Source organism: Myotis yumanensis, unplaced genomic scaffold (assembly GCF_028538775.1).
Source record: "Myotis yumanensis isolate MYYU_CA2020_CCGP unplaced genomic scaffold, mMyoYum1.0.hap1 SCAF_15, whole genome shotgun sequence".
NCBI classification, from domain to species: Eukaryota; Metazoa; Chordata; class Mammalia; order Chiroptera; family Vespertilionidae; genus Myotis; species Myotis yumanensis.
Genome location: NW_027223766.1, coordinates 19,557,454 through 19,571,373, shown reverse-complemented (window position 1 = coordinate 19,571,373; position 13,920 = coordinate 19,557,454). Strand labels below are relative to the sequence as shown.

Below are 13,920 nucleotides of genomic sequence, written 5' to 3'. Positions count from 1 at the left end.
GGCTGAGCCCAGTTCTGCCTGTGGGAGCAACTAACCACCAGGGGGGCAGCTCCTGCTTTGAGTATCTGCCCCCTGGTGGTCAGTACACGTCATAGTAACAGGTGGTTCTGTGGTTTGGTCAATTTGCATATTAGCCTTTTATTATGTAGGATAACTATTGAACATTCTCTTACACAAACAAATTGACCAAGGATTGTAAGGATGTTTTATTACTGAAACATTTACAAGGAAAAGTTGATTCAAAGAGCTTACATGATTTCTCTCACCCACCAAAGAGAATTCAGACCACAGCAAAATCAATTGGGTGATTTCTGTCTGCTTCTTCAAAAACGTTTCCTCCTGGGTCTATACTCTTTTAAACACCATTAAAGACAGCTGGAAATGAAAACTAAAAGTAGACAATACAAATACCATTTTGTTGCTATTACTGCACATGAATATACTTTGTGCATTCTAATTAAGGAGAACAGGTGCTCTTGTTATACATCCTCTACGTTTTAAGCTATATAAAAATAAACAAATGGTATCAGAGCCATGCTATGGTACAGAAGACTTTATTTTTTTTATTTTTTGCTAAATGCAGAATCGCTTTGGCCAAACGCACCGTTTCATTTCCCAACTATCTCCATCAGTTTCCTGTTGCTTTCAGCTTGCTGTGCTAACTTCTCCGCGTTGGCCATTTTCAAAACTTCTCTGAGGATGTGGAAGGTGAGATCCAGCGAGGTGGTAGTTTCCCTGGATCGCCCCTCCCTTTCCAGGGCCTCCTGGCGACCGCTGAGGGCGCTCTCAGCACCACGCTCAGCGGGACTCGCAGGGCTATTGAGAGGGCGCTGGGGAAGCGATCGCAGCTGCCTCAATGCGCGGAAAAAGTTGGCGGCTGCCTTGTCAGGGGAAAGGTGGCTGCTGCTGCGGCGGGCGAGGGGCGAGGAGGCTGACCAGAGAGGAGCAGCGGGGCTCTCATTGAGGTTACCTTGGCGGAAGAAGTATTCTTCCCCCGTGGTGAGCGGGACCGGCTGAACTGGAAGGACCTGCCGCCGCGGCGGCCGGAAGAAATCTAGGGGTTGGGGAAGTTGTGGGGCCTGTCGGGCGCCTGGGACAGGCCCCCGGATGAGGAGGGCCCTGCATGGCGGGCAGGGCAGGAGAGCCAGGAGCAGGACGCCCGCGGACACGAGCAGCGGCAGTCTCATGTTAGAGGCACTAGGAGAAGGAAAGAGAGAAAGAAAGAGTTGATCACAGTTTAGCTCAATTGGGAGGTGCGGGTGTGTGTGTGTGTGTGTGTGTGTGTGTGTGTGTGTGTGTGTGTGGCGGGAGGGGGCGGTGGGGGGAGGATGTCGTCTTCCCACAGGACTCAGACTTGGCTGGGGGCTCGGGCGGGCGCTGTCCGTGGTGCTGAAGCTCCCGAGGTAGGACTTACAGAGCTTGGAGTGAAAGGGGGAGCAGGAAAGCGGACGCCTGCAGGGCTAGGCACCAAAGCTCAGCCCCCTCGCCAGGCTGGAATGACCCCTCTCCTTCGGAAACCCCCAAAGGGACAGTCCCCGAATCCCCTTCCTAACGATCTCTAGAACTGATTTCCCGAGCTCTAGAGAGGATCTACAAATTTAAGACCTCAACTGCTCTCAACTCCCACTCCCTTTCGGATGTTTCAGCCTTTTCCTCCAAATGAAAAGCTGCGTCTCGTCTTCCTCCTCATCCATCCCTACTCCAGCGCCCTTCTTCCGAGGATCGGGATCAATGGGGTGCTCATCTACACAGCCAAAAAGGAATAACTGGAAGTTCGGGTAACGATGAGTAGCCGTCTAAGTTTGCTTTTGCCACATCCCAGCTACTATCGGGATCTTGAGGCACAGTCAGCAAACACACACACACACACACACACACACACACACACCCCACTGGAAGGACAGGGCCAGGGCGCCGCAGTGAGCTCCGTTGCAGCTCAGGCAGTGCAAAGTTGGAGCCGCGTTTCCGTCTAGGCTCCCTACCTTCTGAGGCGCTGCTGCAGATTAATGTCTCCCGGCTTTTTCAGGGGTTTTCTTTCTTTCTCCTTTCTGTTTCCACTGTGGGTTTTTTCTTCCCTCTTCCCTCTTCTCTTTTTCTTCAGCCTCTCAACGGACTTGGGCTCTGAGTTTCTCCACACCGGAGCCTGGAGTGGGATTTTATAGCGTCAATCCTCTTCAGAAATCACGCAGCATTTGCCTAATAAGCTGACGCTCTCTTGACAGCTCGATTGCGTGCTGCCTCTGCTCCTGCATAAATCATTGGGCCCTGCCAGGAAACCAGGGGCAGAATTTTTGCTCTCTCAACACTGAATCTCACATCCAATTATATCAACAGATATTTATCGCCTCCTTGGTGACGTCAACCAGTCCTAAAATGGAAGAGCTTCTTATGACTTGTCCATTGACAAAAATTCTTGAATGAAATTTGTCAAGCGTGAAAACATATTGACCTTTTACTAGGAAAGGCCAATTTAAGGATCAGAAAAAGACGCAGCGAATGGGAGGGGAAAGGAAGGGAGAGTTGGAGGAAAGAGAAGTCTATCAATGCACAGTCCTGCAGGGAAAGCAGCAACCACTTATAGGGGGTGGTTCCTGATCCTCTTCTTCCTTTGCCGTCCTAACTTCTCTGACCCGTTGTCTTGTGCAATACCTTGATATCTGAAAATATTCCTTTGCTAAGAGACAAAGTGTCCCATGGCCTTCCTGCCTGGATAAGAATGAAGAACAAGGAGATGGTAGTGTAGAGGCACTCAGCTTTTAAGCCTCTATTTGCTTTTTCCTCCCAATAACAGGTAATGGGATTATGAGTCTGCAGAGGCAAAACCAATAATACCAGTAAGTCTCCTAAAATGCAGGTCAAGCTTTTTAAATGATGGCAAGAGCTACTCCCATGATGAAGGGGCACAAACCAGGGACAGTCTGGGGTGCAGCAAAGATTTTAAGTTCTTCCAGAAGCTTACTTCTCCTCCATTGTCTCTTCTCTCAGTAATTGTGGACTTTTTAAATTACCAAATTAGAGAAAGGACCAGTGAGAGGTGCCTGAGTTAAACAATCTTTATCTAGTTGCAAACCCAACGAGAAAAGCATTGATTAACTTCCTATTCTATATTGGAAAAGGTTTAAACTACTTGATAACAGGGCACGTTTGCACTGATGCATACTGAGCCTATTAAAAGGTAAATTCATTCATTTTACTTCCACATACTATGATAGTACCCATATCAAGGGCACCCAGGTTGTTGTTTTTTTTAATTAATCATTTCTTTTTCCAAATTCAAATGCGCTCCATGGGAGCCTGATAAGTAAATGCTCTCTGGCACTACCACAGAATGGAATGACTATAAAACCACACTCACATTTTGAATTAAATTGATACTATTATCTAGGTGGGAGGCAGTTATCTCTAATTGTGCAATTCAAAATGCAGTGTCAAACTCTGATATCTATGATTCAATTCACCTTCTAGATAACCATCCGAGTTGTTTATCAGAAATTTCCTCGTTTTCATTTCTGGTACCTCTGCTGCTTCCTTTGTAGCTAACATGACAAATGATGCAATGCACATTTCAACTCCCATTTTGGCTCTATGCCAATCTACAACTGCTGTTAGAAATAAAAGGAAGGTAAAAAGAGAAATTCTGGCAATTTCCAGAGAAGTCAGCCCATAGTCAGATCATTGCACTGTGGAACATGCTATATATCTATATTTCAGAGAGGAAGGGAAAGGAAGAGAGAGATAGAAACATGAATGATGAGAGAGAATCATTGATTGTACGCCCCTTACTGGGAATCAAGCCCGCAACCCAGGCATATGCCTGACCAGGAATCAAACTGGTGACCTCTTGATTCCTGGCTCGACACTCAACTGCTGAGCCACACCCTTCTGGGCTAGAATGTACTTTTGACATGAGAGAACAGAGAAAGAAATGTGTTTCTAGGAAAGATGTGAGTTGTTAATAGGAAATCAGGATTATAAATAAGGGTTGAGATTTTAGAGAAAAGCTGTGTTTTATGTTGTAGGGAGCATAAAGAACCATAATTTTTCTTCTAGTTGAAATGAGTCTCAAGTTTTTTGCTGACTGTCTTTCATGAACCCTTCTCTGTGTGCATTGGAAAATATCAGCTTGGATGTCAATCTAGAGGTGGAAGTAGATTTGGAGGGGAAAGTTCAGATAAGTGGATGCAGAAGAAGACTGAGGAAAGGGATAAGACCAGGGCATCAAGCTAGGGAGGCCTGGGAGGTTCCTCCAGAGAAGAGACATGCTTTGGGCTTATCTTATTGGGCCAGATGGAGGATGTTGTTTTAGTATAGCTCCCTCATCGCTGTTGAGTCCTTGCAGTGAGATTTCCCTAAAGTAGGTATAGTTGGTTAGGGATAAAGTGGCTCTGACTACAAGTGAGGAACAAAAGGCCCATATCCCAGAGGAACAGGGACTATGCAGAGTAGTCCCTACCCACAATTTATCCAAAAGATAGATCTCATCAAATCACTGAATGTTCACTTTACAAATGACTTGAAGAGATCATTTGGTTTAAATGAGAACTAGAAAGGTTAAAATGACTTACCTGACGTTACTCAACTAGTTACCGGGAGTTCTTTTGACTACAAGCCTGTATAAACAATAACCTTTGAACTTCCTTTTGTAGCAGAGACACATGAACAAACTGAAGTGCAAAGATGAATTTAGGTAAAGTGTCATATTCACACACCAATGCTAAGGTATCTTTTCTTAGACTTTCCTTATATTGATAAATATTATCACATGTAAATCTCCCTAGGCATGAAAACACACATATGTTTTTGTATGTATATACTGCAATTTACCTTTCAGCTGAATCTTGTAATTTTAACATTAGGTTTCAAAAGATGTTGCCAACTTAATACGCTTACTTTGGTGTTCCACATAGTTCACCTTGGAAAATAGAAATCTTTTGATAAAGTATAGAGTTAAGTGCTTTTCAAAGTAATTATACAGATGTGTGACTGGAGAAATAACATGATGTAGAGGACTTACATGTGCAGTAAGCTAAATACCATAAAAATCGACACTGATGGATTTTATCTTACATGTAGGAATAACTTTTTGAAAGGAGTCTTTGGAGAACCAATTTAAATAAAACATAATATAGTGTATGGCTCAAATTAAGAAAGAGATGGCACAGCAATCCAATGAATAAAGAAATATCAGAAATAATAGGTAACTGTTGAACTTATTCCTGCTGTCTGCATCTCCTTGCCCTTAGAGGAGTACCCCAATGTGTGCTTCAACTAGCAAAGTTCATGGCAAAGACAATCTTCAAGTTGCTAACTGAAACATTTGTGAGTGTGCTTTTGCTTTGCATGCTAAATAAACTTCCTCTTGTGCTAGAGTTCTTGGCTCTGAATTCTTCCTGTGCCAAACTCAAGAACTGAGAGCCAAAATCACTGGTAACATTCACCAATGGACCTCTATAGAATGAGTATCAAATGCCAGTTGTGATAGGAGCTGTACAAAACAATGGCAGGGTCTCCTGTGGATTGCTCAAAGAGCCCAGGACACTACCTTTGGGCAATCACACTCCTATTCAGGGGTTTGTGGGGCAGGGCTTCCTTTCAGTTCCCCATCAGTCAATAAATCTCTCAGCATCCAGAAATTATCATTGGGTACTTTATATCCTGTCTGGGTAAATGGCAAGGACTTTGTTACCTGTCCCTTTATTTTTCCAGAAGTTAGGAAGTAATCTACTCTGAGGAGATGACTCAGAGCATTAGAAAAGGGGCATAGTTCTGTTTCTCTAACAAGCATTTGTCTTGATAGACAAGATTGACCTTTCTGTTTATATCGCAATACATCAAATTTTCTGTTTTAGGCTCCAGATAATGAATGGAGGGCAGTGAGAGGATGTGTGTGAACTTTCTGTCATGAATGGCAATTTGCAGAAACAGATTCTCTTACAATAGTTGGTCATGAGAAGGAAATCCATCATCCAAGCATCCTGAACAGGTATTTATATTCATGAACATTTCTTAACTCTAAAGACAATTCCCAAAGAACTCTCTTAGAAATGTTACTTGTGTTACAAAGGGGTAAAAAGGGTGTGTGGGGGCGGTATTAAACAAAGGTTAAACATTTTTTTACTGCAGAATTTTCTAGTGTTTTAAAATACTTTTCCTGTAGTGTAAGTCCCCAAATTTTCAGAATTTTCCAGACTTATTTGACCACAGAACATGTTTACTGTGGGACTAGTTGGGAAATATAATAAGCCAAGGCATCTAATGAGGAGTCCAGCTACACATCTTTTCTTTGCCATCCATATCAAAGAGATATTGAATCATTTTCTAGCACTTTTGGGAGAAACTTTTAAAATGACACTTTTTACTCTTGAAGAGACAGTTTCAAGGGATGGGGAGACTTCTATTTCCAGAGCTTCTGAGGATTACCCTGGGAAGAGTCACCTTATAGCAAGGAGCTGCTGAGCCCTCCCTCGCTACCCAAGAAATGGTCAGGTTTGTTTACACACTTCCTAGTCAGGGGAAGGAGTTGGTCTCTACAGTAATTTAGCCCAGTGGAAATCTGTGGGCCCATCTTGCAAAGGAGGACCTCTTTTGGGTGTGAAAAGGCAGAAATGTTCTACACAGAAATGATTGCAATGGGTGACACTGGGTTTTTCATAAAGAATATTCAGTTACTCAAGAGGCAGTAGGCAATAAGGGTTGCAGGGGTAAACAGAGACGATGGCCTGCCAACCTTCAGGAGCTGTGGATTTTCAAAGATGTTGCTACTGGTTGTGGGTTCAGACCTTTTGTGAACCTTGCTGCAAGGTCTGTTTATCTCTGAGGCTTCTGTCATTCATCCGGGGGAAATGTGATGTTAGCTATCATTATAAAACCTACAGTTAATTTTCATGAGTGCACTTGTTTGTCTGTCTCCCAGTTTGTTGTGAGCTTACTTCCCACTTCTTTGAGGCTGTAACTTCTATTACTCTGCTTACACGTGATAAGTGTTTGTTGGTTGTTGGAGATTGACTATGTATCTGCTGACCTAAGAGAAAGACTATATCAATTGAAGGTGGTTTCATAACTGGGAGTCAATGAACTTTTGAAAGAATGGTTATATGAAACCAACCTGTGGGAAAGAAAGGATCCATCTGATTTGCCACATTCACTGTTCCCTTTTGCTTAAATTTTAGAAGTGACCTGAGCAAGAATGTTCCCAGGATAATGGAAAAGACTTAACGGCCTCAAGATGCAGCAAAGTTTAATACTCCTATTTATATAAAGTCACATACATATTACTGTATATAACTTCATGTATTTTTATCTTATCAGCAACAACAATAATTGCAATGAAGGGATTTTATTTGAATGAAGAAATGCAATTAAATAATTTGGTAGCTTCTTCAGTAAAATAGTTATTCAGCTTTTTAAAGCAGAACACCATAAGTGATTCCTGTTTATGATGGAATTTGTTCTAATATCTTTACTCAAAGACTTCACTAAGAATAAAAATTTTCAGTGCAGCCTTGCAAATAAAGTGTTACCTGGATCCCTCTCCCTGTGGAGACACACTAGATTTCCAAGTATGGCAGTTGTCTAACTACCTTAGTTCTGTTTTGACTTCATTACTTACTAGCTAGGTGACCTTGGACAAGTTATTTAAATTTCCCAAACTTGTTGCCTTATTTGTCAAAACATTATAAAATATCAGTTTCCTTATTTGTTCCTCTTAGGTTTGTGGGGGTTAAATGAGATAGTGAATTCAGGGCCTAGAATATAAGAAGCATTCAATTAACATTAGTCACTGTTGTTGGGCTAGTGATATGGTTGTTGCTTTGTTTGAAGGTAATGATTCTATCTAATCTCAGCTCTTCAGAGCCTAGCATTGTGCCCAGTATTTATTAGGCTTAATACATGTTTATTAATGAAATAAAATAAGTGTAATCACTAATTTTTTTTCTTCTAATACCAGAGGTTTTTCAGCTATTCAGCTGATTTTTTTAAAATTTAATTAATGGACTTTATTTCATAAGAGCAGTCTTAGGTTTACAGAAAAATTGAACAGAAAGTAGAAGCAGTTTCCATATAATCGTTCTCCCCCTCACCTATCCTCCTCCTAGTTTTTCCCTATTATTATTATTATTACTATTAATATCTTACACTGGTGTGGAACATTTGTTACAATTGATGAGCCAGTGTTGATGCATTATTACTAACTAAAGTCCATAGTTTACATTAGGGTTTGCTCTGTGTTGTACATTCTGTGAATTTTGACAAAGCATAATGTCATGTATCGACCCTGAGAGTGTCACACAGAATCCCAGGCCTAAAAATCCCCCGTGCTCCACCTATTCATTTTGTTTTCCTTCCATTCCAACCCTTGACAACCACTGATCTTTTCACTGTCCCTGTATTCCAGAATGACTTAGAGTTGGAATTATACAAATTATAGCTTTTTCAGACTGGCTGCTTTCACTTAGTAATACAATATGCATTTTAGGTTCCTTCCTGTCTCCCTATATTTTTACTTATGAATAGCATCATTTTGACTTGGGAAGTATCTTTTGCCTGATGTTTCTCTACTTAGTAAATGTCTGCTCACTTAAGCATTATTTCTGTGTTGAAACTTCTATTCTCAATCTAAATCTTTATTGATTTAACTGAAAATAGGTCACTCAAAAGGGAATTTTACATCTTTAATTAACATTTCTAATTAAAAATAAAATACTTTTCTATTCTAAGATCAATAGGCCCCACTTCCCGTGGAAGCCTCTGTTGCCCCACAGGCTGCTATGGATCTATCAGATTCTCCAAGTGTGACCTGGATAACCACTGCCTTCAAGCTGGCGAAGAGTTCATTTTTCTCCACACCCCAAATACTCCTCGACAACCTTACTATTGCTTCATCTTAGCCTCTGCTCTTAAGACAGGCAATAGAAAATAACCATTCACCAAACATTTAAAAAATTTGACTTTTATTCATCTTGTCTGTCTCCGTGAATCAATCCCTGGAAGGCCCAACCTCCAACCTGAGAGAAGAGGCCAGAGAGCACAGGTATACTGCCTACCTGCATTCCCCAAAGGCCAGCCCCCAACTGGCAGGCCTCTTCTGGACTTCATTTCCTTGATAATTTCATGCTCATCCTATTTCACAAGACATTCTAAAATATAGTCTCTTCTGCAGCTTTTCAGCTTTCTCTTACCTTAATGTTTGGACCTTTCAAGTACTTATAAACAGGATGTCTCTCCACTGGTCTAAACTTAGAAAACCCATAAATATATACATATTTGGCTGCTTTAGTGCTTTGCTAAAAGCCATCTTCCTGGGTGCTTGAACTTTTCATAGGGCTTTTTGCTGGGGAGATGGAGAAAGGGTAGGCTTTTCACCAAACCCCGTGGAGCTGGGTGATTTGGATTTCTCCAAAAGATCTGTTGTATTCATTCTGTTTCCATTTCTGGGTCTAATTATGGGGGCAGCTCCTGATCATGGAGTGCAGTACCACTGGCACTTCCATTCCCATTTGCACAGGTAGACTCCCCAATTCAGGGCTGGGGTGTGAGACTGGTCTGAAAGGTGTTTGGCATATCAAGGAGGGGACAGCTCAAAGCAGAGTCCTGTGTCTTTCCAAGTCTCAATCACATCCCCAAAGCAATGTCAGAGCCCCTGAAACCATGTCACCTCTTGGGTCAACTCTGTAGTTCACTAAGAATTAAGAATAAGGCTAAGATTAAACATACATAATGGCTGGAAATTGGGACTTTGGGGTTTTGATGAACTGTAAAAATGCCAACCTATGTTTGTATCTGCTGGGGTTTTATCAGAAATCTTCTGGGTTTGCTGAAAGGGGCTGCACACGTTCTCAGGAACTACCCACTGAGACTGCTCCTCTGGGAAACTTGGGACACTGAAGCTTTCTCCCTTTTGGTCAAGAAAAGTATAATAGTGGCTTGCTTTGTTTATGCTCCTTCCAGAAACCCTACTGCCCTTATTTCTAATCCTCACTAGAACCCTGCTAGGAAGTAGATATTATTATCCACATTCCATAGTTGAAGAAGCAGAGGCTCAGAATGGGCAAGTAACTTGGCTAATGTCTTCCAGCTGATATGTGAAAGGTGCTGCGATCCCCAAAGAGTTCCTCTGTTCTCTCTCTCTCCTCATTCCACTCAGGTCCCCCAGGAGCTCTGGGGAGGAGTGGGCAGCATCACATGGTTGTGAAGGAACAGGTCCCCTATTTACAGCATATTCCTGGGTTGTCTCTTCCATCAGCAGTAACCACAAGGTGTGATATGGAAGAAAACCAACCATACTGTTTATGCTCAGGTCACTCAAGAGAACACTAACTAAAATATCTGGCCTGAGTGAACGTCCCTGAAAACTTGTCCAGGCATTATCCATGGCCATTTGCTGTTTGCTTTGGGTTTTTCCTCTTTAATTTTAATCCTCACACCTCTTTTGTGTACACCATGCTCAACATCACATTCCATCCATTCTTCGCTGCCATTTCCAGGAGCAATTGGGACAATCTACTCACAACTGTGCTTATGAATTTCCTCAAAATAGATTCCAACCTCCCCAAATCACTGGGCCTTGAAAACCTGTGCACAGTTTCTCATTTTATAATGGATGATATAAATTGATGCTTATGCTTCACACCCGTTTCTACATTAATATTTGCTCTATGGAGTCCTGCTAATTAACATGTACCTTTCCTGAGATTTTAAATCATCTATCTGAAATGGGAACGAGGCAGAAAGCAACTTGTAAATTCTGTGCATAATGAAGTGAGGAACAAGCTCACATAATGAAGACAATTATACAACATTTGCATGATTCTTTTTTTCTTGCAACATGAGACAAGACACAAGGAGCTGATTAGCATGCTGTCTTTGTTGGAAGTCTTGTTTCTTATTTCCTTACTATTTGGTAAGATTCTCAAAGCCAAGGGCAGGTCATACTATTTAATTATATTATTCTAAGGACTATCAGGCAGCCAAGATCACACTGCCAAATTCAACCTGACACAAATGACTTCTGTTTCTGTGACTGTCCCCAGGGGTGTGTCCCTCAGCTGATACACCAATGCCTTGAGTTAGACTCCAATTCATGTTCTAACCACTGAACTCAACTGGCCATAAAGTACTAAAACAATTCTTACTAGTCCCCGAAATATTTACTGAACATCTCCTATGTCCCAGCCTCTGTAAAACCCCTGCTGCCTTTAGGTGTTCACTTGCTCACCAAAGAAGACATGTCAACACCAACAGCATTTGTAGTTAGTGCTCTGTGAGAACAGAGAAAGAAGTGTATCTGATGGGGACATGAGGAAGGGTTTGGGAAGAGCTCCATGGAGGGGGAAATATCTGAGATAAGACTGAAAGGTAGAACAGGAATGGTCAGAGCTATGAAGAAGCTCCTGGTGTTCCAAGAATGCAGGTGGTTTCCTGTCATGTGTGAAGATGTGCAAAGAGGAAAGTGCTTGAAGGCAAAGCTAGAAAGGCCAATAAGGGCCAGCTCCTGAAGGATTCTGAACCTGAAACATGATCCTGGGCTGATTGGGACCCACGGAGGTTTTAAGTAAGAAGATGAAAAGGGAAGATTCGCATTTTAGAAAACACACTCAGGCTGGTTGGACTACATGGAAAACATGGAAAATGATGATGATGATAAATACTTTTAGGTCCCTTCTGTGTGCCAGGTACAATGCTGGACAAGACAAGAGCAGAGGACCAGTCAGAAATCTTTAGACCTATTCAGCTGGGATCAGTCCACGGTGTTTGGAAAGCTGTCAAACAGCATGGGTGAGACCCTGTCTTCCCAGATTTCCAATCCCAGATCTGTTATTTACCAGTTGTGTGACTGGATAGGCAATATAAAACTTCTGTGCCTTAGTTTCTTCTTCTGTGAAATGGGGATAATAATAGGATTCACTTCACAGTTATTGCTGTGAGGATTAAATGAGTTGTATGTAAAGTCCTTAATATAACTTGTAGAACAGAGTACATGCTCTATAAGCTTTTATTATCTGAACTATGACAGGGGCTGGATATGGAAGCTATTGCCTCAAGAAATGTTAAATGCAAGAAAAGGCAGGCTGTGAGGGAGAGGGGAAGTCCAAACCAATCTCATCATCTTGTCTTAGGCAATAGGGCAGATAGTGAACATAGCAGGAGAGCAGTTTGGAATGAGAAGATGACAAGATTTATATGGGAAATACTGAGATTAAAGAACCTGGGGCATAATCAGGTAGAAATGTCTAAGCAACAGTTGTAAACAGGAGTGTGACCTCTGGAGAGAAGTCTGAGCAGGGTTGGAGAACTGGAATCCTCAAAAAGAGGTGGAAGCCATGGCTCAGAATGACCTACGAGGAGCAGGATGAGAAGACCAGGGAGGGAGCTAAGGAAAGCCAAGCATTAAGGGGTAGCCAGAGATAATGGGGGAGACTGAGAAGGAGTCATTCAAAAGTGAGAATGAGAACCAAGAAAGAATGGTATCATAAAACTGAAGGCATTGGCGGGGGTGGGGGGGGGGGGGGGGTGGGGGGGGGTGGGGGGGGGGCAGGAGAGCTCTTGAAGGAGAGAGTAGTCAGAAAAGTAAAATACTGCACAGAAGTGCTATGGTGCAAAGATTGAAAGAGATCCATTGGATTTGGCAACCAGGAGACTTTCGGTGACTTGTGTTCCTCTCTCAAGCTTTTGCTGTTACTATAGTGTATTATTTTTAAAAATCCAATAATTTGCCATAGCCAGTTTGACTCAGTGGATAGAGCATTGGCCCACAGAGTGAAGGGTTCTGGGTCCGATTCCAGTCAAGGGCCCGTACCTTGGTTGCAGACTCAATCCCTAGCCCTAGTCGGGGTGCATGTGGGAGGCAACCTATCGATGTGTCTCTCTTACATCCATGTTTTTCTCTCTGTCTCTCCTCCTCCCCTCCACTCTCTAAAAAAAAAAAAAAAAATCAATGGAAAAATATGCTTAGATGAGGATTAACAAAAAATATAAATAAGTAAGTAAGTAAGTAAATAAATAAAATAGTGGTGGGATTATGATGGGGGGGGAAATCCAATAATTTGTTGGGCATTTTTTCCTTTATAGAGAGGAAATCTCTGAAGAGAATGGCAGTGGAAACTGCCAGCCTGCAAGCATCCCCTTCTCCCGACAGACAGACCCACACACACACACACACACATACACACACACACACACACACACACAGCTCAAGATGAGCCTGTGGTCTGGTTCATGTTTGGTTACAATGATTCTCAAACTATATGAAGTAAAGGATAAGTTTTCCAGTTTTGTTTTTTGTTCTTTTTTTTTTTTTTCAAACTTTGATACTTTTGTAAAATACAATGAAAATAAAATGCTTGAATACTTAAAAAGATTGTCTAATATTCCCAGAAAGAATAAAAGTTATTGCATTAACAAAATTACCAATAGCTAACAGTAAGAACTATTGTAAAATTAAAATCTGACTCTGAAATTCAAATAGATTATAAAATCTAATAAAACCACCAGGTAGTAGAATTAAGAGATATGAAAAAATAAAAGGTAAGATATATGGAGGATCAATCCAAGAGGTCCTACATCTAATCAAAAGAGTGACAGAAAGGAAACAAAGAGAAAGAAATTAAAGGAATATCACAAAGGATTTTCCAAGATTCAAAAGACATGAAGATACAAATTAAGATGCTAATTAAGTGTCCACGACAATGAGTTACCTAAGTTATTTATATGTATATACATCTAGACTCAGCATTATAAAAATCCAATACATCAGAAATAAAGAGAAGAACTAAGAAGCTTCAGCAGGAAAGAGAGAAGTTTAAAAGTTAACTATAAAAAACAAAAACTCTGACCAGTTTCAGACATCTCTTCATCAGCTACACTGGATCTGAGAAGACAGTGGAGCAAAAGCCTTCAAAGTTCTGAATTAAAATGGTTGTC

General features: G+C 41.6%; 1 protein-coding gene across 2 annotated transcripts in view; it reads right to left on the bottom strand.

Annotated features, from left to right (window-relative positions):
* Positions 1–220: 220 nt before the first annotated feature.
* Positions 221–13,920, bottom strand: part of LOC138992989 (corticoliberin-like) — a 147,989-nt gene continuing 134,289 nt past the window's right edge. Inside the window, exons 1-2 of one of the 2 annotated variants that reach the window (XM_070392048.1) lie at positions 1,983–2,160; positions 221–1,197 (exon numbers count right to left, since the gene is read on the bottom strand). In XM_070392048.1, the coding sequence (XP_070248149.1) occupies positions 609–1,187 (579 nt within the window). In that variant the 5' untranslated portion in view covers positions 1,188–1,197; positions 1,983–2,160 and the 3' untranslated portion in view covers positions 221–608. Of the gene's footprint in view, positions 1,198–1,982; positions 2,161–13,920 lie in introns of those variants that run through there. The other variant, XM_070392047.1, reaches the window with a different exon arrangement.